General features: G+C 42.9%; 1 protein-coding gene across 5 annotated transcripts in view; it reads left to right on the top strand.

Annotated features, from left to right (window-relative positions):
• Positions 1-25,000, top strand: part of LOC143039592 (afadin-like) — an 879,482-nt gene that overhangs the window by 61,785 nt on the left and 792,697 nt on the right. The window contains exon 1 of one of the 5 annotated variants that reach the window (XM_076209826.1): positions 5,883-6,061. The exons of the other annotated variants lie outside the window; for them this stretch is intronic. Within the exon in view, the coding sequence (XP_076065941.1) occupies positions 5,996-6,061 (66 nt within the window). The 5' untranslated portion in view covers positions 5,883-5,995. Of the gene's footprint in view, positions 1-5,882; positions 6,062-25,000 lie in introns of those variants that run through there. 5 annotated transcript variants of the gene reach the window in all.

The raw sequence follows: 25,000 nt of genomic DNA, 5'->3' as shown, positions 1-25,000 counted from the left end.
ATTATAAAGATTTTTTTTTCGCATCCGACCTAGATATGGACCAAAAGGTCTCGTGTCGGCATGCTCCGCCTTTGTAATCCTTTGTAAAGTGTACGAGAACCGAAGCAGTAGACCACTATAAATACCCAACGTTCCTTAGTGGTAAGGTCTGCCTTGACTGAGTGCCGTTCTTAGTGAAGCAAGACGTTGGGATGTGGGCGGGGGGCGGGGGTTTGGCGTCGAGAGAGAGAAGGGTGGAGGGGAAGAAAGGTCAGGTATCGAATGAAGGAATTGCTCAATGATTTGGCCCCTTGATACTTAGGCCCGGACCCGCTGCACGAAGCATTGTGTTGATGTAGTGTTTCTTAGCCTTTCAACCTTTCGTGGGAACCAGTGATACAGGATTAGATGATGTATATTTTACATTTGTACATACCATAAGAACATAGTTTCAACGCTTACTACATGGTTATTAAGTTTATTCCATTCATCGACCACCCTATTAGGAAACCAATTCTTGCCTATTTCCTTTTTAAATCTAAATTTGTCCAGTTTAAAACCATTACTGCGAGTCCTGTCCTGTTGTTTTGATATGATGACCTTGTTTACATCACCCTTGTTAAAGCCTTTGATCCACTTCAACACCTCCATTAGATCACCCCGCACTCTGCGTCTTTCCAGAGAGTGTAAGTTAAGGTGCCTAAGCCTCTCTTCGTAAGGCAAATTTCTGAGTCCATGTATCATTTTGGTCATTCTTCTCTGTACTGATTCTAGTGAATTGATGTCCATTCTGTAGGACGGAGACCAAAACTGTACCGCATAGTCAAGGATGGGTCTAACTATCGCTAGATAGAGTTTAATAATTACCTCTGCACTTCTATTCGTTACCGTCCTAGCAATGAAACCTAATGCTCTGTTAGCTTTATTCCTGGCGCTAATGTACTGTTTCCTGGTTTTAAGGTCAGGTGTAATGTATGTAAGAATTGTTGTTAAAAGGTTTTCTTTTCATATGAATTGGTGTTCATTAATTATCAGATTGATTTCACTGAACAAGCATGTCACAAAAATAAAAGAAATCCGTGTGTATTTACGAAGTGGAAGACAAAGTTAACTTCACTTCTAAGAAAACAGAATAATTAGACTTTAAAAATGTTAACGTGCCCGCCCTTGGTAAAGTGTCTGCGGGAGAGGGATGGGCGCGGGACGGAACTGAACCTCAGTTGAATACATAAGAACATAAGAAATAAGGAGACTGCAAGAGACCATAAGGCCTACACTTGGCAGTTCAATGTCCATTACCACCTGTCATCCCCATCCATAAAGTTGTCTAACCGTTTCTTAAAACGACCGACAGTTTCAGCGCTCACTACATGATTACTAAGTCTATTCCATTCGTCGACCACCCTATTAGAAAATCAATTCTTACCTATTTCCTTCGTAAATATAAATTTGTGCTGGAGGTTAAAAGAGCATTTCTATTGCCTGCCTACGTTAGCTGAGCTGCATTTTATTATTATTATTATTATTATTATTATTATTATTATTATTATTATTATTCTCGTGTTAGTCAATACGGGACTGTGTTAGTCAGTTGAGGGTTGGACTTGAGGTGGGATCTGGACTGAGTGAGACCCCGTTCTCCTTCCCCTAATCCGCCCTTTTGGCTGAATAAAATCCTTTGGAACTATCCAGAACAAAAATCATAAAGACACGTCCCCGTGTTGAAGATGCTAACACGTTGGCCGAACCGGAGGTTTTTATGAACCTCAAGACGCTGGCATTGTTGCAACCCCTCGAGGACCCTCAAGAATGTCGAGGACCGTGACGTTGAAGAAGCTGTCGAGGGCGTCTCCAGGAGCTGGAGGCGGAGGCTTCCTGAAAGAGTTCGACTTTCCAAGGGCGAATATGGTTTGGCGCCGGCGGGAAAGTGAAGTAACGCGCTTCCTGGCGTATGACTCCAGTTGATGATGAAAGGGGAGGGATGGAGGGATTTAGTAGTTCGTCGGAGGTCCTAACGCTTCTGTCCTTAGGTCGGTGTCACACTATACGGCGGCACCGGATGCGGCCAAATTATGGGCAAGTTCAGTTAGCTTAATAAAATCATCTGGCGATAGCCAGAACTTCGTATAGTGACCACCATCTCCCCCTGGTTCAAATACTGTCATGGCCTTTAGAGACTAATGACTCATAAGGAAGACTTTGCTAGAACCAACAAAAATCCGCAACGGCAGCTCCGGACAGTGTGACACCGGCCTTAGGGGTAATACCGCGGCGAATAAATGCTACTTGCAGTGATGGTTAAAGAGAGATTTAAGGTCATTAGGAAGGAGAGTCGGTAGAAGTTAAAAGTGATTAGGGATGATAAGGGAAGGGAATGCAATACAGGTTATGTAATGAAATGTTGGGATTGGTCTTTACTGGTGTGTTGAGGCTTGGCAGGATGTGTCGCTATTATTTGCTTGTTATTGCTTTGTAATTGTTATTTTTCTTTTTAATTGTTATTGTTATTGGTGTCTTGCAATGGTGTTCACCGGGCGGTGAATTTAGTCGTTTGACGCAACCCAGAATAAAATATGTAAAGTATTATCGCACTCAAACGGTGTTGGTGTACATACAAACGGTGTTGGTGTACATACGCTATCATAGCAATAACTAAGGCGTTATCACACTGGGCTATTTTTCCTCCGACTCTTGGAGTATGTTTGTATCCCGCAACTTTCGGAAAGGAATCTGATATGCTGGAGGAAAGTCATTTTCCCCCAACATATCAAATTGCTTTCTGTGTATTTTTGTTGAGAAAACAAAATAGTTTGCCATAGTGATTTTACGTCGGAAAAAGTACTGGAGGTAGCCGATACCGTCGGTGAATCGGAGGTTGAAGGAAAAATAGCCCAGTGTGATAACCCCTTAAGCCAAATAAAGTCACTCGGTGCTCCTCAGAACAAAATGGATATTTAATTTGCCTCATCGCCATGATCGGGTTCATTGCGACATCGTCGTCGCAGAGCCGTTCCTGTGAAGGGTGTACGGGACTTCTATTCTTGTAATGGTAGCATGACACACCTCATGTTGCGCCAACTCTCCTATTCCATTACCTCCGAGGTTGCGCCACAACGTGAGAGGCACTTACCGTTTATAGATGGCTACCCGGGCCATTACCTCGCAGGTCACGAGGACCTGGTTACACGTCGTGATCGGGCATTTACACGCGAGGTGTGTCACGAGTGTCCGCTCACACGCGGGGATGTGTAGTAGTATTTTTGTTCATTTATTAATTTATTTATCATTATTATATATTTTTTCGCATCTGACCTAGTTATGGACCAAGAGGTCTCCTGTCAGCATGCTTTTCCTTTGTAATCCTTTGTAATCCTTACACGCGGTAGGAGCCGCGGATTGATGTTCACACGTGGGATGCGTTGCGAATAGCTATGGAGTCCCAGGTTGTGGTCATGTTGATATAGTTTGTATACTAAAGATAGGTTCTGCTCGGTACGATTATAATACCGCCAATGGCGGATGACGCTCATCATACCTGGCATCATACTAACGTGTTGGTAGACTGTGGTAAAATCATCAGCCTCATATTGTGCAGCTCAAAGCAAAACAGCCCCACAAAAAAAAAAAAAAAAAATTATATATATATATATACACATATATATATATAAACATATATATATATATATATATATATATATATTCCTTTAGACTCGTTTGACGATCATCCTTGAGCCATGAACGATCATCGTTGAGTGATAATTGCGATAACTGCGGGAGGTTTCCATCAGCTGAATTAAATTGCCTAATGGTTCCCGGATTTCAACTTGCAAGTCGCTGACATGATCTTACGAGGTTTCGTTCTGGCTGGCGATTTTATTCGGTTGGTTGGAAGCCTTCGTTGGACTCGTGATTCACAACAATAATGGAGTCGCGCCGTGAAACATTATTTCTTCTTCTTCTTCAGCTTCCTCTTCTTCTTCCTCTTCTTCTTCAGCTTCCTCTTCTTCTTCTTCTTCAGCTTCTTCTTCTTCTTCTTCTTCTTCAACTTCCTCTTCTTCTTCTTCAGCTTCCTCTTCTTCCTCTTCTTCTTTTTCTTCTTCTTCTTCTTCAGCTTCTTCCTCTTCTTCTTCTTCTTCTTCTTCAGCTTCTTCCTCTTCTTTTTGTTGTTGTTGTTGTTGTTGTTGTTCTTCTTCTTCTTCTTCTTCAGGTTCATCTTCAACTTCTTCCTCTTGTTCTTCTTCCTCTTCCTCTTCTTCTTCTTCATCTACTATTTATCCTGCATACATTATACCGAAAGTTCTGTCGACGTACTTTGGCTTTGCAACTCGTTGTAAGTGTACATACGAGTGTGTGTATATGTTTACCTAATTGTAGTGAACAGGGAAAGAGCAGTACTCGTTTGATACTGTCACATACTCTCCAGTATATCATAGGAACATAATGAAGGAGACTGCAAGAGACCATAAGGCCTACACTAGGCAGCTCCGTATCCATCACCACCTGTCATCCCCATCCATAAAGTTGTCTAATCGTTTCTTAAAACAACTGATAGTTTCAGCGCTTACTACGTGGTTACTAAGTTTATTCCATTCGTCGACCACCCTATTAGTAAACCAATTCTTGCTTATTTCCTTCTTAAGTCTAAATTTGTCCAGTTTATACCCATTACTGCGAGTCCTGTCCTGTTGTTTTAATATGATGACCTTGTTTGCATCACCCTTGTTAAAGCCTTTGATCCACTTGAACAAATTCATGTACGGATCCAACATGGTTTATATCCTTAAGTTCCTATTATCTTACTTAAATTTGAATACATGCATTGTTCCACCTTAGTCTATATTGCCTTCTAAACTATTCCAAATATGTATGCTTCTATATGAAAAACTGTATTTCTTGACATCCTTAGAGCGCGCATGTGTGTGTGTGTGTCATTCACCATGGTCTTGGATCACGTGCTGGACTCGTGATCGACAGATATCTCCCTTCCGAAAGAGAGCCCAGCGCTCATATATGACCTATCTATGGGTAATGCCGTGACCTTACACACACACACACACACACACACACACACACACACACACACACACACACACACGCACATACACACACACACACGCGCGCGCGCGCACGTACACGCGCACACACACACACACATACTCAACTCTACCACCGCGCCACAGATTCGTGTGTGTGTGTGTGTGTGTGTGTGTGTGTGTGTGTGTGTGTGTGCACTTGCATGTGCGTGTGCGCGTATGCGTGGTTGTTTCTCAACCAACCTGTTGAGTGTGAACAAGAGTGATTAAAGTCCGGGTAGCATCCTCAAGTGGCTGCTGTGACGTCACCTCCGTCGAACTCGAACACCGAGTGCCACTTGAGGGCCGCGCGCTATCCGGGATCTTAAACTCGAGGCATCCCGGGACAGGAAAGCGGTCGAGGGGGGGAGCGTTTATACTCGGGGGTGTTTCGTCCTCAGGAAGGTCGCAATCGCATTAACGAGTTCGGTCAGTCTCGTTCTGGACGTCGAACTGTAGTTTCGCAGAAGAGCTTTTCGTCCGGAGACGGTTTCTGGGAGTGTCTGCGGCCACGGTCGAGTACCGGGAGTGTTTATACTAGAATCAGGGACACCCTTGTTTTGAGGAGTTTATAATTTGCTTAGATGAAGTACCTTGTTAAGTCTACTAACTGGTGAAACGGTGTGTTTTGTGTAATGCGTTATTCCTGTGCCGGGTAGAGGTCTCCTCTGTGGACTCGCCATCTCCGGACTTTCCGTCTCCGGACTTTCCGTCTTCGGACTTTACGTCTTCGGACTTGCCGTCTTCGGACTTGGCGTCTTCGGACTTTACGTCTCTTGACTTGGCGTCTCCGGAATTTACGTCTCCGGACTTTACGTCTTCGGACTTGCTTTCTCCGGACTTTACGTTTCCGGACTTGCCGTCTCCGGACTTAGCCTCTCCGTCCGGAGATCGAAGGTTACGACTTGCACGAACGCCGGCGAACACAAGAAATTGATTTCCCAATGTTTGTGGTTGTGTTCTTGGCAGACGAAGGCTCTCCAACCCCAAGAGCAATGGTTCGTCGTCAGGTAGTGTGCCGTGTTATACATTCCATTATTACATAGTAAGGGATGTGTATACATGAGGTGGTGTGTGTGTGTGTGTGTGTGTGTGTATACGCATGGGTGTGTAAATCTTGGTGCCCCCCCGCCCTCTCTCTCTCCCTCCCTCCCTCCCTCCCTCCCTCCCTCCCTCCCTCCCTCCCCAATTGGTCCCGATGTCGCTCTTGAAACCACCAAAGGAATTTAATTTTAGCCTATAATTAGAGCAGGGTACCTTTGTGTATAATCACACCCTGTAGGGACCATGAAGCTCGCCGCATTTCCACTACGGCCACACGAGCCCTGCGGTCTTTATGATACTGAAGGTTTTGGTGCTGTCATCGATCCAGGCAGGGGCGACTCTTCATCCACGGGGTGCTGCGATGGAAGGGAAGGGGTCGTTAAATGAGATTTAATGTGTATGTAGTGGGTGTGGTAGTTAAATAAGTAGGTGTGGGGATTGACTTAGCCAACCCTCTTACAAGGAAGAAAGGTCCTTTAGTATGAGTGCATGTATATATGTATGTGTGCATGTATGTATGTGTGTATGTGTGCATGTATGTATGTAGTATATGGTCCTACAATGAGTGTTGATTCTCATGCCATTCGTAGATACTTTTCCTATTTGCATTTTAACTATTTCTACCATTACTACCACTACTGCCATCAACACTATTATCACTACCACCGAAATATTTAATTATACCCATTGTCTCTTTATTTGCGAGCGGTATTTATTATTTTCACCACAAAGAGCGACGTTATTATTTTCACCATCAACCTTGTTGATGTTGACGTTTTTTATGGTGTAGTGGCAAGACAAATGTCGTCATTGTTGAGTTGGGAGTGGCCATTGTTGGAGACGTAATGCATTCCAACGGGACTGCAATTTGCAGTAAATGGTGTCAATTCATTCACTGGTAGAGTCAACTTATGAGCTTTATTCTCTGTGTGTGTTTTCATATATTCATACATACATACATACATACATATATGGGAACGTACATATATACATAAATACATACGTACATATATATAAATGCGAACTTACATAGATACATAAATACGTATACATACATGCACACATAAGTACATGCTTGCAAAAATGCATATACATGCATACTGTATATATATATATATATATATATATATATATATATATATATATATATATATATATATATGTTGCCGCCCGCCCCTGCAGCACTAGGTCGCGAACTCAGTGTGGGGTGGAGGGGGGTGGGCACAGGGGAGGGCGTGGGTCGGGGGTCGTGTCTTTACATTGTTTGCAGACTTTCCCTTCCGGCCGTCGCCTTCGGATCGTCTTGCCCCAATAAAGCTCCTGCCGGGGGCGCAGGCACCTCCACGCCCTTCCCATTCACGCAACTCCCGCCGGCTACGCGGACGCCGACCTCGCCGAAGTGGGGGAGAACGTATGCCAGGAACTCGGTCATCTTTGTTATAACGTTCCCTTTAGTCCCATTTCCCCCCCATTTCTCCCTCCCCCCATCCTCCTTTCCCGTTCAACTTCCCCCCTCCCCCTCCCCCCCCATTGCCTCATAGTCATCATCATCATCATCATCATTAATCATCACCATCTCCTCTTCCTCCGCCCCCGTCCATGTTCTTGTAACTTCATTTCTTACTCGACGTCCCCGCCCTTCCGTCCTGAATATGTCGTCGTCAGTTGGCTTTTTGCTGCTCTTGCCTTTCCAGTTCTCTCTCTTGGAACGACCTTCAAGTCCTGATTTTCTAACGACGTAGTGATAGTTTCATTGGCGTTTACCTCACTCATGTTTTTAGTGATGCTATTGTTGGTATTATTATTGGTGTCGCCGTCAGGAATGTAGTAAAGAAGGGGGTCCAAGGCTCGTTTCACACGTATCGACTTTTCGCCGTGCGCCGTCCACGACGCGACGTCGTGTTCTCTAGTAACCATGGGTGTCTATGGACGTGTTCACAGGCGGACGTGGTCGTGATGTGTGAAAACGTCCACGACATAGTGTCGTGGACGGCGCACGGCGAAAAATCGATACGTGTGAAACGAGCCTAATATGTCGTACCGAGGTATATTCTGCTATTTGCTATTTTCGATCCTCATCTCTTCGTTGAAAGAGGGTTCGCATTACAAAAAAGAAAAAAAAAATCAAATCAAATAATAAACCGTCTCATCATTTTAGGCCAGACACCTCGGTTTTATTTACTTTTTTTTTCGAAAATATGAAAGACGGCATCGCCATTTTTGATGTGATGTCGATACACCAGTTCTCAAGTGGAAAGTGAACAATGGTATACCGATTGTATCAGTCTCTGCCATGTTATTGCCACGACTTGCAGGTTTTCATTGTACTTATGCCACAGCTTTTAATATGATTAATTTAAAACCCCACGTATACCGTTACATGGGATGCCTACCGTTTCGGTCCACAAAACATCCTATTTGTGTGTGCGTGTATGTGTGTGTTTTCTATTTTGTTATTGTATATATATATATATATATATATATATATATGTATATGTATATATATGTATATATATGTATTTATATATGTATATATATATATGTATATATATTATATATATATATATACATATATATATATATATATATATATATGTATATATATATATATATATATATATATATATATATATATATATATATATTTTTTTTTGGGGGGGGGGGTCTAACTTTTTTCATGCAATTTTGTACAAGTGTGGCTTACTTGAATACTTATTTTATTTATTTATTTATTTATTTATTTTGGAGGGAGGGAGTGGTGGTGAATAGATGATAAAATGGGTGGGAATGGATTTATGCCTTGTGACTTTGGCTACCTCCCTTGTAAGGGGAGAAACTATTGGTATATGTATGCATATATTTTGGTTGGGTTAACTTTTTGAAGAATCTCATTATCCTGCTGAATGCGACCGAAACTTGCATCACGCAGTTTTGTACACGTGTGCATAACACGGGTGGACTACGATTCTTTAAAAAAAAAAAGCCATGTTCGATACATCTGCAGTGAATTAATGATGTCGTCTGGTCTTCGTTTCCTCGGCGTCTCCCCAGATGGCTCTCGTTTGCTGTCAGACAGTGGGCGCCCCTCTTAATTGATTTCTTAGGGTCTCTATCTATGTTTTGATTGGAAATGTGACTCACCGTGGTCTTGGGCCGCGTGCTGGACTTGTGATCGATACCTGTGACCTTCCCGAAGAGAGCTCGAAAGTCGTTTAGACTGATCAGTGTGTTTCTGTGTGTGTGTGATTCACCATGATCTTGGATCACGTGTTGGACTCGTGATCGACAGCTATTTTCCTCCCGGAAGAGACTTCAGAGCTGATATGACCGTGTGTATGTGCGTGCGTGCGTGTGTGTGTGTGTGTGTGTGTGTGTATTTTTACACCTAGTCAATCACACTAAGTATGTGCAGTATTACTGACTACTTTATAGTTCATTATATCACCTGTAATTTAATATGTATATGTGTGTGTGTGTGTGTGTGTGTGTTTTATGTTTATATTATTTGATTATTTATTTTATTTTTTCCATAATATGCCATAGTTTCATTTATCACAGGGTCCTGGTTAAAAGCATATGGCGATAGCCAGAACAAAATTAACAAGTGCGCCATAGTAACGAAAGAGGTAAAAAGATACAACCTCGAGTGTATAATTTTCTGCGTAGCATATGTATACAACACAGTACAAAGTAGGAGACGCTCAAAAGGCAGGTTGGGGGGAGGGGGAGGAGGGGAGGGAGGGGAGGGGGTATGTGGAGGTGAGGGAGGGGGAGTATATTACCATAGCCACACCCACCCTTCTCTAGAAATGGGCTTAGGGGACGGGGTGGGGGATTACTTGCTTTGTTCCGACTTGGGGGGGAGAGGGGAGTTTTTGGTCGGGGATAACCAGCGATTCTATCTATGAAAATTAAACTGGACGAATTTAGATTTAAGAAGGAAGTAGACAAGAATTGGTTTACTAATAGGGTGGTCAACGAATGGAACAGATTATTAACCATGTAGTGAAAACTGAAACTATCCGTTGTTTTAAGAAACGGTTAGACAACTTTATGGATGGGAATGATAGGTGGTAATGGACATAGAACTGCTCAGTGTAGGCCTCATGGTCTCTCACAGTCTCCTTCATTCTTATGTTCTTATAGGGACAATGTCGCGCCAACTAGTGGCGTCGTAGAGGTGACAAAGGAGAGGACTAAAGCGAGTATAGCACAAAGAACGTAGATGTGACCTGGTTTCTTATTTGGATTGAGACGAGTCCTCGGACACGTGAATGGGATCCGTAGAGGTGTCCCAGAACATGTTGACTGCATAAGACGTACAGTCATGACCCCATGCAGGAGAGAGAGAGAGAGAGAGGGACGGAGGAACAGAGAGAGCGAGAGAGAAAGAGAGACGGAGGAACAAAGAGAGAGAGGACAGAGGAACACAGAGAGAGAAAAGCATAGAGAAACAAAGAGAGAGAGAGAGAGAGAGAAGGACAGAGGAACACAGAAAGAGAGAAGGACAGAGAAACGCAGAGAGAGAGAGAGAGAGAGAAGGGGAGAGAGGGGAAGGGGGTACTGGACCAAGTGTTTTTGTCAGGCTCTCACGGCGTTAGTGCGACTGCGTCGATATGATGTGGGGCAACTGCTGTGTCAGCACATGACCTTTGATGACCCCGACGTGCTGAGTCGTCATTTCAGCACAAAAAACACAATTTTCCACAAGTCCATCTTGAAGAGAACTTTAGATGAAGACGTTAGAACGCATTTTGTCTGCGGAAGGCACATATGAAACTGATGAGATACGTGATCAGCATTCAGTAAGCGTCTTTATTTTCTCTTTATTTTTTCTTATTTTGTTTATTTATTAAGATAAAATAAGAGGTACAATGATTGTGGATTGGAGTGGGTGCGTATCTTTAACTTTGCTACCTTTCTTTCTGTGGGTGGAGGGGAGTGGAATATATAGGAAATGGAATGGGTGGGAGTGGTTTCTATGCCTTTTTCTTTTTGGCTACCCCCCATGTAGGGAGAAAAAGCCTTTGGTATATGTATCTATGTACCTTTCTTATAAGGGGGAAGAAGCCATTGTAAGAATTTGTTTATATATTAATTTATTCAGTAATCCTTGAACAAATATAAAAGGACAAGAGGCGTCTAGTATTGAAAGGGAATGCCACACCTTCTCGGTACGGAAATATGGTTCTTACAGCGTTTGATTTTAAGAGGCAAAATGACTTACGCATGATGCCAGCATTTTCCACTTTCTATCCTACGTACATATACTAAAGGCTTTTTTCCCCCTACGCGCCTCAAATACACAAGACGTAAAACTTCTTTGGCTCTTCGAGATGAACACTTAACAAAACCCCCAAAGGACAAAACCCCAATCTACATAGCGAACAAAACCCCAATAGGAAAATTGGGGTGTAGGACTTAACCTAACCTAACCTACCGATTGGGGTTTTGTCTGTTGGGATATTGTCCGTTCACCCCTCGAGATGCAACTCCACATTGGAATGATATCCTCTAATGCCACCCACAAGTGGTAATGAAGATTTTTGAGGAGGAAAGTAGGAATTGGGGCGATAGAAGTGGATAATGATAATTCATTTTCGAGTTGAGACGAGTCTTCCATCATGTAAGAATGTTGCGTGACTCTGTTCCGTAGGGGTGCCATTCAAGTCCATATTGACCAGAATTTGTGCGGTCAACGGTGTGTTCATTACGCATTTGCGTGAAGAAAATGTATATGTTTTTCACAGACACATGAAAGCAGTTTCCTACGCTACATCGCTACCGTTTTATTTTTTCTTTGTTATTTATTAAATTTTCGTTTTATTTTTAAATATATATTTATTTATATGTATTATTATTATTGTTATTATCATTATTATTATTATTTTATTATTATTATTATTTTATTATTATTATTATTATTATTTTATGATTATTATTAGTATTATTATCATTATTATTATTCTATTATAATTAATATTGTTATTTTATGATGATGATTATTATTATTATTCTATTATAATTAATATTGTTATTTTATTATTGTTATTATCATTATTATTATTATTTTATTATTATTATTATTTTATTATTATTATTATTATTATGTGGATGTGCTGTGTCTTGCTGCATTGTTTCTGAGCCAGGGGAGTGGGAGTGATGCAGGGATGACCCGTCATCCAGTAGGAGCCAAGAAAAAATGGAGGGATGGGTGGTAAATAGGAGTGGAGTATGTGGGGATGAAATGGGTGGGACTGGATTTATGCCCTTGTTTTATATATATATGCATGTGTTTGTTATTATTATGTTATTTATTTATTTATTTTTAGAGAGAGAGAGAGAGAGAATACCTTCAACACATTTTGTAAGTTTTGTAAAGAAATTGAGATGTAGATGGCGCGCGCGACGTTTTCTATGTGTAAGATCATGCTCGGATAACGTGGCTTGCAACCGTATATGCACGCTCCTGTATATGTGTGTATGATTCATCATAGTCTTGGACCACGTGTTGGACTCGTGATCGACAGCTGTCCCCACGATGAGAGCTCGAGTTGCATATAGACCGGTGCGTGCGTGCGTATGTGTGTGTGAGGCTAGAGAGAGAGAGAGAGATGTAGCACAGACACATTTCCATTCGGTCGTGTAAGCTGAGTAGCAGGAAGGAGGCGTTGTCTGCACCTGGATCGTGTCATTCCCTTCCCCCTCCACTACCGACTTCTCCTCCTCCTCCTCCTCCTCCTCCTCCTCTTCCTCCTCCTCCTCCTCCTCTTCCTCCTCCTCCTCCTCATCTTCCTCAGTTTTCTCCTCCTATCCCATTTCCCCCTTCACCTTCATTTCTTCTCCACCTTACGTGTCTCTTTATCTCTACTCCCTCTACTCTTGTTTACTCCTTGTACCCCACTACCCACCCTCCTTCCCCTCCTCCCCCTCCTCCCTATCCTCCCTATCCTCCATCCTGGCTCTCCTGTCTCCTCCCTCCTATCCTCTGCTCCCTCCACTCTCCCTTCCCTTCTCTTCCTCCTCCCTATCCTCCATCCTCGTTCTCCCATCTCCTCCCTCCTCACCCTCTACTCTCTCTCTTTCCTTCTCTCTTTTCTCCCTCCTCCCTCTCCTCCATCCTCCTTCTCCTCCCTCCTCCCTCTCCTCCCTCCTCCCTCTCCTCCCTCTCCTCCTCCTCCTCCTGCACCTCTTCAGCTGAATGGAATCTTTCAGAATGCAATTTCCAGAACCTCCTACATGATACGTCATGGAGTCAAAGAGCTGTGACGGGACGTAGGGTCGCAGTTGTTGGACCCACAGAACCAGTGAAGGAATTATTGTTTTTGGAGAAGAACCTTGTGTCAATTCCTACCTGGAGTTCCTTCCCACAGCTGATTAAAGTCCCCTGGTGTGGTGTGCGAGTACCGTGTTAAATGGATAAACAGGAACAACCGTAGACCCTTCTTGTCTGAATTAGATCATATGGCGTTATTTGGTTCTTAAACTTCGCCTCGGCCATGAAGCGGGTTAGGTCAAATCCCTTGCCGTCACTTGAATTAAGTATATGAAGACTGCCACTGGGTGAGGTCGGGGGCTGCATCTATGCAGGACACTTGTGAAAGGATTGCTTACACTAAGTAGCACTTTAGGTTCTGCCTGTAGTATGTAACGGTGGGCGGTGGGGGTGGGGTGGTATGTGGCACTTTGCGATCTGTAATACGCGGCCCTTGAATGGTTGCAATGATAATTGGCACTTGGAAGTGGAGGTCGCTGCAGTATGTGGCACTCGTTGTCTCGTTCTTCGATGAGTCACGCAGGTTACTGGTCTGCATCTCGTGCTGCTCGGGTTTCACGGAACCTGTTCCGTTACACAGAGTTGCTGGACTATTTAAAGCTCTTAGAGTGAGGGAGTTGTGTGGTCGAAGGGCTAGAGTGGTTGAGTCGTATGATGTTGAGGTTAATTAAACCATTGGGGGGTACTGTATATCGAGAAGTTTGCAGGAGTGACGTGGCAGAGGATGGTGCGGTCGTGTGATTCGTGGAATGCTTTGAAGGAGGCCTTTGTTCAGTAGTGGACTCAGGATGGCCGATTTGATTGATTGATTGATTGATTTATTGATATTATGGTCAACGTCTAGCTTTTGCGTTCAGGTAAATTCAATTTCTTTGATGAGACGACCACCCTGTCCTTGATTTGAGCAGTATGGCCGTGTTTTGAGTTTTGCTTTTGAAAGATTAAAAAAAGAAAAACACATTGTATTTTAGTTCCACAACACCTTATCGTAGTAAATTAAGATATTTCCACCCTGCCCTCGATTCAGGTAGTCTGCTCAGGTCGTGGGATTCACTCGAATAAGATGTGCGAGTTTTTTAAGGTTTAGCCATTACTCACAAAAAGAGAGAGAAAAAGAGAAAGAGAGGCTAGGAGAGAAGTATGAAGAGGGAAATAATGGGGGACAGAAATTAAGAAAAGCAGGAAGAGGGGAGATTAACAGAATGGGGAGACCATTGGAAATGAGAGAGAGAGAGAGAGAGAGAGAGAGAGAGAGAGAGAGAGAGAGAGAGAGAGAAAGGGGGGGGCTAGGAGAGCAGTAGGAAGAGGGGAATAATGGAACACAGAGAAGTGAAGAAGAGCAGGAAGAGGGGAAATTAACAGAATGGGGAAACCACTGGAAATAAGAGAGAAAAGGGCTAAGAGAGCATTAGGAAGAGATAAATAATTGGGAAAAGAGAAGTGAAGAAGAGCAGGGAGAGGGTAAATTGACGGATTGGAGAAATCAATGGAAATAAGAGAGAGGAGGGAGAGAGAGAGCATTCTAGGAGTCCTGCACTCAACTGAATAAAGTCTGCCGTTAACCAGAACAAAATATCTGAAGATCGCCCATTGTGTCGAAGGGGTAGATATAACCCTTTCAACATAAGGTCCTTTTCCCAGCTGAATAGAATTGTCTGCCAATAACGAGAATAAAGATCTGTGGCCTCTGTTCAGGTAACACGTAATGGATCGTTTCTCGCGTATCGACTTTTCGCCGTGCGTCGTCCACGACACGACGTCGTGTTCTCAAATAAGCATGGGTGTCTTTGGATGCTTTCACACGTGGCGACCACGTGTGAAAGCGTCCATAGACACCCTTGATTATTTGAGAGCACGACGTCGTGTCGTGGACGGCGAAAAGATTTGGAGAGAGGTGGTTTTACGGATCATAAACAATATGTACTTGTGGTTCTGCATGAGGTCATACTGACCTTGGTTCGGATCTCTAGGGAACCAGACCCTAGTTTATAATATATATATATATATATATATATATATATATATATATATATATATATATATATATATATATATATATAATGTGTGTGTGTTTCTGTGGCCCAAAACTATCCCGATGGGTCTGTGTGGCCTAGAAAATACCTCTGTTTTGTTGAGCCATAGTGAAAATCATTCTTGTCTATCAATATCCTGAGGAGATATGATTGTAACAAAAGTAGCCTGACAACATGATATTAGTCAGAGAAATGCTTATATAAACTTTTAACAAGGGATGGAGAGTTATATGAAGGAATATAAAACCACATGTCCATTAACATTTGACCGGGATAAACATGTGTTTTACAAAGGCAGAGCATGCCGACAGGAGACCTTTTGGTCCATATTTAAGATACAGTGAGGGCTGCTACAGTGAGTATGCAGGATGTTCGGCCTTGAGAACCCACCGCATACTAAATACAATTAGGAGTTGTTGATCATAGCATCGCTCCGTTACACCCGACCAGAAAGTTGAAGCGTGGGATCGCTGCTGTCGGGCTGGCTGGCGCCCTGTGGCCCCCTGGGGAAGAAGCAAGACGACCCCCTCAACCACCTTCACCTCCTCCTCCTCCTCCTCCTCCTCCTCTTTCTCTTCTTCTTCCTCCTCCTCCTTTTTCGTTCTCCTTCACCTTCTCCTCTTCCTCCTCCCACGCCTGCGAGAGAACGGCCAACGCCGTCGTCGAACTCTCATGTTCGTTTCACACGTATCGACTTTTCGCCGTGCGCCAACCAAGACACGACGTCGTGTTCTTAAATAAACACGAGTGTCTATGGACACTTTCTTACGTGGTCATGGTCGAGACGTGTGAAAGCGTCCATAGACACCTATGATTGTTTGAGAGCACGACGTCGTGCCGTGGACGGCGCATGGCGACAAGTCAATACGTATGAAACGAACCTTAGTACAGTAAACGCCCGACGAAGGTTTGGAGAAGTTTCGTCGTCAGTTGGGTTGTCTGGCCAGCTGCGACTTCTTCCTTCTCGTCCTCCACCACCTCCTCCTTCTTCTTCTTCTTCTCCTCCTCCTCCTTCTTCTTCTTCTCCTCCTCCTTCTTCTCCTCCTCCTCCTCCTTCTTCTTCTTCTTCTCCTCCTCCTCCTCCTCCTCCTCCTCCCTTTCCTTTCCCCTCCCTTCCTCCTCTTCTTTTCCCCTCCCCTCCTCTTCCCTCTAGTCCTTCTCCCTCCCCTCTTCGTCCTCCTCCACCACCAACTCCACTTCCTCTTCCCCTCCCCCTCCCCCTCCCCCTCTTCTTCCCCTCCCCCTCCCCCTCTTCTTCCTCCTCCCTTTCCTCCTCGTCCTCCACCAACTCCTCCTCCACCACCACCAACTTCACCTCCACTTCCTCCTCCCCTCCCCCTCCTCCTCCCCTCCCCCTCTTCCTCCTCCTCCTCCCCTCCCCCTCTCCTCCTCCCCCTCTTCCTCCTCTTCCTCCTCCTTGTCCTTCACCAACTCCTCAACCTCCTACTCCTAATCCTCCCCCTCCTAATCCTTCTCTTAATCCTGAAGCTCTTCCTGGTCCTCTCACCCGGAGGCGCCACAGGAAGTTGTTGTTCCACAATGGCGGGGATTATTTGTCCGTGTTTATAGAACCGGTCATTCGTCCCTCCCCTCCTGCTCCATTGGTTGGACCCCTGTGTTCTTGCTTGCCGTGGACTCCCTCACTATGGTAACAAACTTGAGGTGATCGCATATATACATGTATATGTTCTCGAAGAATCGTGTGGTATCCATAATGTATATGCACATGTATATGTGTGACTTGTTAACTCACTGTCGGAGATTGAGATAAGATGGACAGAAGTTCTGCATATTTCGACCACTATCTGTAGTCCTCTTCATTCTGCTGAAGAGGACCATAGTGATCGAAATATACAGATTTTCTGTCCATCTTATCTCATTCTCCGACAGTGAGTCAATAAGTCTCGGTTTACAAATGTGCTACTACATTATACCTTCCTAATGTATATGTGTATTATACATATATAGATGCGAATGAATCACAAAAACACGTGATTCACAAAATGTGTAATAAAACCACTTGGAAAATAAAATGAAAGGTGACCGAACGTTTTCGTCTATTTAAGACGTCCGGCAATGCTGAGAGAGTGAGATCACTATTGGACCTGTCCTAATTCCCCCCTAATGTGCTTCTTTTGTATATATAATGTCACTGCTACCTTACTCTGTACCTTAGAAAATGTGTTAAATAGACGAAAACGTTCGGTCACCTTTCATTTTTTTCCAAGTGGTTTTATTACATATATAGATATGTTGCTAATAAGAACACGGGTACGTGTGTTCACTTATGCAAAGTAGACCACTTGGAAAAAGAAACTAACGAAGCAGAGCGCTTTCGTATATTACATATTTAGTGCAACAAGTACTTGTTGCACTGAATATGTAATATACGAAAGCGCTCTGCTTCGTTAGTTTCTTTTTCCAAGTGGTCTACTTTGCATGTAGATATGTATGTATGTATTTACCGTTGGGAAGTGGGCCACCCTCAGCTTCCTAGATTAAGTTGTGATATTGTCGACTGCCCTAAGCCACAACAGAACCTTCAGATTTCGTCGCCTTGTCGAGAAGAAACTTCTCCCCTGTCGTTGTTGAATGCACGAGTTGCTGCTTTGTATTCTTTTCATTATTTTTCGAAGTGCGGTAAAAGACTACTGAACATAACACCAGAAAGAATGAAAGGAAGAACGCGCCAGGTCGAGGTCAGGTAACGGTGTTGTAGCAGTATTATTTTGTTTGTTTAGTTGTTATTTACTATTGTTATTATTATTATTTATTATTATTATTATTTTAATTGTGTTATTATTATTATTACTATTATTTTTTTTTTACGAGTAACTGTGTCGTAGCAGTATTATTTTGTTTGCTTATATGTTATTTACTATTGTTATTATTGTTTATTATTATTATTATTATTATCTTAATTTTTTATTATTATTATTACTATTATTATTATTTGTTTACGAGTAACGGTGTTGTAGCAGTATTTTGTTTATTTATTATTATAAATATATGTATATATATATATACTGTGTGTATATATATATATATATATTATATATATATTTTTTTTTTTTTTTTTTTTTTTTTTTTTTTTGTGTTCTTGAGGAAGAGACGAGTGGGCTGTGACCAATTAGATTACGTAAATATTTGAAAGTATGAATTATAGATTAGCCGCGATGGAGAAAACAAACTATTAAATCAATAAATAGGTAACACATCCCTAGCACAGGCTATTACAGTTATCTCTGCTCTGTCTCTTGTCAAATAATACGCAATCTGTGTTGGTATTTAAGTTTCCTTTACATTGGGCAAGTTGAGAGACAAATCAATCATACAAGTTACTTGCTACAAGTTACTTGCCGTGTGTAAATATCTGCTTGACAAAGAAAACTTGGTAACCTGCCAATTTTTTGTCAAGATGTTTGGACACGGCAGGTAACTTGAAGCAAGTAACTTGCACGCTTGACTTGCCTCTCAGCTTGCCCCGAGTAAATGAGTCTTTGGGTCAGTACTTTACTATTGTTGTTATTATCATTTATTATTATTATTATTATTATTAATATTATTATTACTACTATTATTATTTGTTGTCGTCGTCGTCGTCGGTGTCGTCGTAGCAGTATTATTTTGTATCATCATCATCATCATCATCATCATCAATTATTATTATTATCATCATTGTTCATTATTATTACTATTATTATTATTATCATCATTATCATCATTATTTATTATTATAAATATATATATATATATATACTGTGTATATATATATATATATTATATATATATATTTTTTTTTTTTTTTTTTTTTTTTTTTCGTGTTCTTGAGGAAGAGACGAGTGGGCTGTGACCAATTAAATTACGTAAATATTTGAAAGTATGAATTATAGATTAACCGCGATGGAGAAAACAAATTATTAAATCAATGAATAGGTAACGCATCCCTAGCACAGGCTATTACAGTTATCTCTGCTCTGTCTCTTGTCAAATGGTACGTAATCTGTGCTGGTACTTAAGTCTCCTTTATATTGGGCAAGTTGAGAGACAAATCAATCGTGCAAGTTACTTGCTACAAGTTACTTGCCGTGTGCAAACATCTGCTTGACAAAAAATTGGGCAACCTGCCCGGGTTTCTTTGTCAACACATGCACACGGCAAGTAACTTGTAACATGTAACTTGCACGCTTGACTTGACTCTCAGCTTGCCCCGAGTAAACGATTCTTTGGGTCAGTACATGTCATCGCTTTGTGGTTACCCCCATCACTTGAATGAAATCCCCCTGCGACAGAATGAATTAACGAAATCGAGTTGGGTACTCTCAGGTATTAAACTAGATATTCTTGCTGAGGCATTGAAGACTTGACGTCGGGGAACGTGGGGATTACTGGTCGCGGGAGGCGCCCCGGCTCGTGCGGACGAATAAAGAATTGATGGTTAAGTGACTCCAGTGTGTCGGCAAATGACTGAGGCTCGGCACGATATATTGGCTCTCGGCTGGGCTCGCGCTTGCCCCAGGGTTGACAGACGCCAATATATCGTGTGCGTGATTACACAGACAGACAGACAAAGACAGACTTCTCCCACCCCTCCCAACGATCGTCATCCTTCCGTCCCCCAGTTTACTTCTTTTCACCTCTTCTCCTCTTCTCTTCTCTTCTCTTCTCTTCTCTTCTCTTCCTTCTTCCCGTGCCTTCCTTCTTCCCTTATACCAATGTGTCTCGACCTTTCTGCCCCGTGACCCAAGTCACGTACGACCTGACTGGTTTCATACGTTGTTTGTAATGTTTTACTCTATGTTGATGGTTGTTTGGCTGTGTAACAGTAAAGGATAGGTAGAGTTATCCCAGTATATATATATATATATATATATATATATATATATATATATATATATATATATATATATATATATTTTTTTTTTTTTTTTTTTTTTTTTTTTTTTTTTTTTTTTTTTTTTTTTTTTTTTAAGAATCAACGGCGACCCCAGAGTTGGAGAAATGCGTCTTACACAGTAAAATAAGATATAGAAACTGATGATTACGTATTAAGTGGGGCTCGAAGAACCGTATGGAGAAGTTCAAGAAGGTGCCATAAGCGACAGAGGCTCGAGAGAGATTGATGGTTTAAAGATGAAGTGACTGTGCTTAAGGGGTTATCACACCGGGATATTTTTCCTCCGACCTCCGACCTCTGATTAATTGTATGTACCGCCCATTTCCAAAATCTTTTCCGCCGTAAAGTCACCGTGGAAAACTATTTTATTTTCTCAACAATTTATATGGAATGTCATTTTATAGGCTGGAGAAAAATTATAATTCCTCCGGCATATCAGATTCCTTCCCGAAAGCTACGGGCTGCAAATTTGCTCCAAGAGTCGGAGGAAAAATAACCCAGTGTGATAACGCCTTTAGATGACCAAGGATTCCAGGCAGGTGGTTGTTTCGTATTGGGAATTGACTGGAATGGTCAAACTGTAGCACTTATTCCCTTTCCCAATCCAGTCAACACATGATCATTATCTAAACCCCTATTGGGAGATTTCCCTTCACGAGTATCATTCTCCTTTCAACACCTCCCTCCCATCCTCCCTCTCTCCTTCTCTTCCTCCTTCCCTCCCTCTCTCCTTCTCTTCCTCCTTCCCTCCCTCTTTCCTTCTCTTCCTCCTTCCCTCCCTCCCTTCCTCCCTTCCTCGTTATTGGCGACGAAACAAAGTTTCCCCGTTGCAGCTACCCTTTCCTCCTCTCCAGCCCCCTGTTCCTCTTCCTTCATTCCGAAACCTCTCCTTTGCTGTTGGCTCCTCTTCCTCCTCCTCCTCTCCCTCCTCCTCCTCCTCCGCCTCCTCTCCCTCCTCCTCTCCCATCTCCTCCTCCCACTTCTCCTCCTCCTCACACTTCTCCTCCTCCTCCTCCCACTTCTCCTCCTCCTCTTCCCACTTCTTCTCTTCCTCTTCCCCCTCCCCCTCCCCTCCCCTCTTCTCCCTCTCCTTCTCTCACTCCTCTTCTCCCACCCCTCCTCCTCCTCCCCCTCCCCAACTTCTCCCTCTCCTCCTCCACCTCCTCCTCCTCCTCTCCCTTCTCATCCTGTCCCTTCTCTGTGTCTCCCGCCTCCTCTTCCTCCTCCCCCTCTTCTCCTCCTTTTCCTCCTCCTCCGCCTCATCCTCTTCTCCATCTCCGCCTCGCCCTCTTCTCCATCTCCTCCGCCTCGCCCTCTTCTCCATCTCCTCCGCCTCGCCCTCTTCTCCATCTCCTCCGCCTCGCCCTCTTCCCCATCTCCTCCTCCTCCTCCTCTTCTCCATCTCCTCCTCCTCCTCCCTCTCCTCCTCCTCCTCCTCCTCCATCTCCTCTTTCTGTCCCTCCTCCTCCTCGCTGCGGCCACCTGGCGCGTCGTGCTTTCACCACCTTTCAACCATCTCAGGCGGTGAGGTGTCGCTCAGGTAATGGTGTTGTGACACGATGATGATGAATGGTGCCCCGACGTGGTGATAGTGACATAACGAAGTAGCAACGCCCGGTGTGATGGTGATAGGATAAGCACCTTGGCGGTGGGATTTGTATTTGAAATTGTGATAGTGACGGGGTTGGTGCTCTGGCTTGTATGGTGACGTTCGGTCAGGGTGATGGTGAAAATGTTGGGATTGTGATGGTGAGGACTGGTAGGGTGATTTTATGACTGTCATGGGATTATATGGTGTGTTCAATGTGATGGTGAAGAGGTGATGGCGTGATGGGTATGGTGATAGTTACGAGATTCTGTAGTGGTATTAGGGTGTATGTTTACTGTGATAATGATAGGGTTGATAGTTACTACCTCTCTCTCGTCCATCTACATCTTTCCTCCTCATCTTCTTCCTCCTCCTCCTCCTCTTCCTCCTCCTCCTCCTCCTCCTTTGCTGTTACCGCATGACCTCGGGGTTGATATTTTGACCCCCAAAATATTGACAGGAAATTAAATGAAGAAAAAAATCGCAAACAGTCACGTGATGAGTGCACTTGTTGCCGCAAAGATAAAAATCATAAAATAAAAGAAAAAAATAAGACGAAATGTGGGTCATCAGATTCCATGGAAGAACTTTTTTTTTTAATGTTGGAAACTTCGCAAGCAAGTACAGTGGGTTGATTGTGGAACACGGGCGTTCTAGTAAGGTTGTAATGACCGTCATGCATGTTTTTATATGTTTGTTATATATTTTATAAATAATTTATTTGTTTATCTGTCTCGCTACTTCCCTGGTAAGGATGAAGAAGCCTTTAGTGTATTGATAAATTTATTTCTTACGTGTTTTATCATGTATTATTATTTATTTGTGTGTTGTGTTTATTTTGTTTATTTTATTAATTTAATAGTTTGTTTATATATTTTATATTTATTGATCATTGATGTATTTATTTGTTTATTTTTTGTTTATTACCATTGTATAGACACGGTAAAGGAAACATGGACTGGAGGTGAAGCTTTTATTCAAGACGTATCGTCAGAAATAAGCTTCACCTCCAGTCCATGTTTCCTTTACCGTGTCTATACAACTTGTTCATATGGATTTTCATCTGTCTTCATTTATTATTAACATCATTGCAACCACTGTTGTAAATGGTGCATTGCATGTTGTGCTAACATTACTTATTGTCACAATTGGTTTTCCCACGTTTAAGGTCGTCTTCTCAATGCTGATGCCTGAAGGTAATCACGTGGAAAGTACAGTTGGGAAGAAAAGTTCCTCGAAGGTTGTCTAGCACGTAGGAGTTTCGACCAAATGACATCTGGGAGTGGTAATCCAAGTAACCAATCAATCAATCAATCAATCAAATCAGCCATCCTGAGTCCACTGCTGAACAAAGGCCTCCTTCATAACATTCCATGAATCACACGACCGTGCCGTCCTCTGCCACGTCACCCCTGCAAACTTCTCGATCATGTCTCTCCACCTTCTGTCTGGTCTCCCTCTTCCACGCTTCCTATCTCGCGGCGTCCACTCAGTAACACACTTGCTCCATCGCTCATCAGTCGTTCGCACCAACTTACCTGCCCAATTCCACTTCCTCTCTTTTACCACCTCCACAATATCTTTCACTCTAGTCTGCTCTCTCACCCAACTTGCTCTCTTTCGGTCTCTCAGCGTTATTCCCATCATTGATCTGTCCATTCAACAGAAGTAACAGTGTCCATTTATTCAATGCTGGCGAAGTGTTTCAACAGTTCTGTGTATCTGTTAAGGGGTTATCACACTGGGCTATTTTTCCTCCAACCTCCGATTAATCGTCGGTACTGCCCACCTCCAGAACTTTTCCAGCCATAAAATCACCATGGCAAAATTATTTCGTTTTCACAAAAGAAATACATAGAATGTCAATAGATATGACGAAGGAAAATTATTTTCCTCCAGCATATCAGAATCCTTCCCGAAAGCTGTGGGCAACAAATCTGCTCCCACAATCGGAGGAAAATAACCCATTGTGGAACGAACGCCTTTACCCGAACGCCAAGACCTATTTTCCTCCAGTATATCAGATTCCTTCCCGAAATCTGCGAGCTTCAAATCTGCTCCTAGAGTCGGAGGAAAATAACCCATTGTGGAACGCCAGAACCCGAATGCGAGGAAATGTCGATGAAATCGTTTTCTCAGGTGACAAGAGCGGAACAGATTTGCAGAAATGGAAACCGCAATGGAGCTCGTTCCAGGTGTCTCGGAACGTCGTCGACTGAGGTCGTTAAGCCGACGGACTCTTAAACGACAACCTAAACGACGCTGCGAAGGTCCTCCAGCATGAAGCTGGCGGCACATTTCTCGTTATCGTGCTACTTGCTTTTGTTATTTCGTTTTGAGTAGGAACGACTTTAGTTACAATATTCAAGATTTCCGTAAAAAAATCTTAACATTCGTAGTAATTTGACATTTGGAAATGTTAAAAACAAAAGATCGTAACCGAAGTCGTTTCTGCTCAAACGAAGTAACAAAAGCAAGTAGCATGCTAGCGAGAAGTGCCAAGTGTGCCGCCAGCTTTAGCAGATCGACGACCTCCTCAGGAGAGGATGGAGGAGGAAGTTGACCAGATCTTCGAGATAAAGGTTGATGATATCAATTGTGGTGAGTCACTCTTTGACCTATGGGATACATTGAAGCCGAGTAATTGAGATTTATTATTGTTATTTTAGTTATTTATTTACCATGTATTTTATATATTTATCAAATCATGTGATTAATTTTAGTTAATGATAGAATTTCGTAATTGAATAATTCTTTTCGTCTTATGCTTCGCGGAAACAGGGGATTCTGGGTGGAATATGAAAGTGGACCCAAGGAGGACCTGACTTCCACATAATAGCGAGTAACTGTTGCGGTTTTATGTGCGCCGGTGCTCTTCTTAACTGCCGTAACGGTTTTTTTGTCGGCCGCCGCGGCTTCTCGCCTCATCTTCCCGCCGAACCGCCATAACGGTCGCAGGAAGGAGAGCCTGTTGGCGGTGCCTCGGGAGGGACTTTTTTCTTCCTCTTCTTCTTCTTCTTCGTCTTCTTTTCCATCTGGCCAAATGCCGTGACCTGTGATGGTTTGGGGGCGTGGTCTTTGCCGTCTGTCGCGCCTCTTTATCGGCGCAAA

This window comes from Oratosquilla oratoria, chromosome 26 (assembly GCF_046742065.1).
Source record: "Oratosquilla oratoria isolate Oo_2021 chromosome 26, ASM4674206v1, whole genome shotgun sequence".
Taxonomy (NCBI): Eukaryota; Metazoa; Arthropoda; class Malacostraca; order Stomatopoda; family Squillidae; genus Oratosquilla; species Oratosquilla oratoria.
The sequence above is the reverse complement of the archived record's forward strand: the minus strand, read 5'-3'. Positions and strand labels throughout refer to the sequence as shown.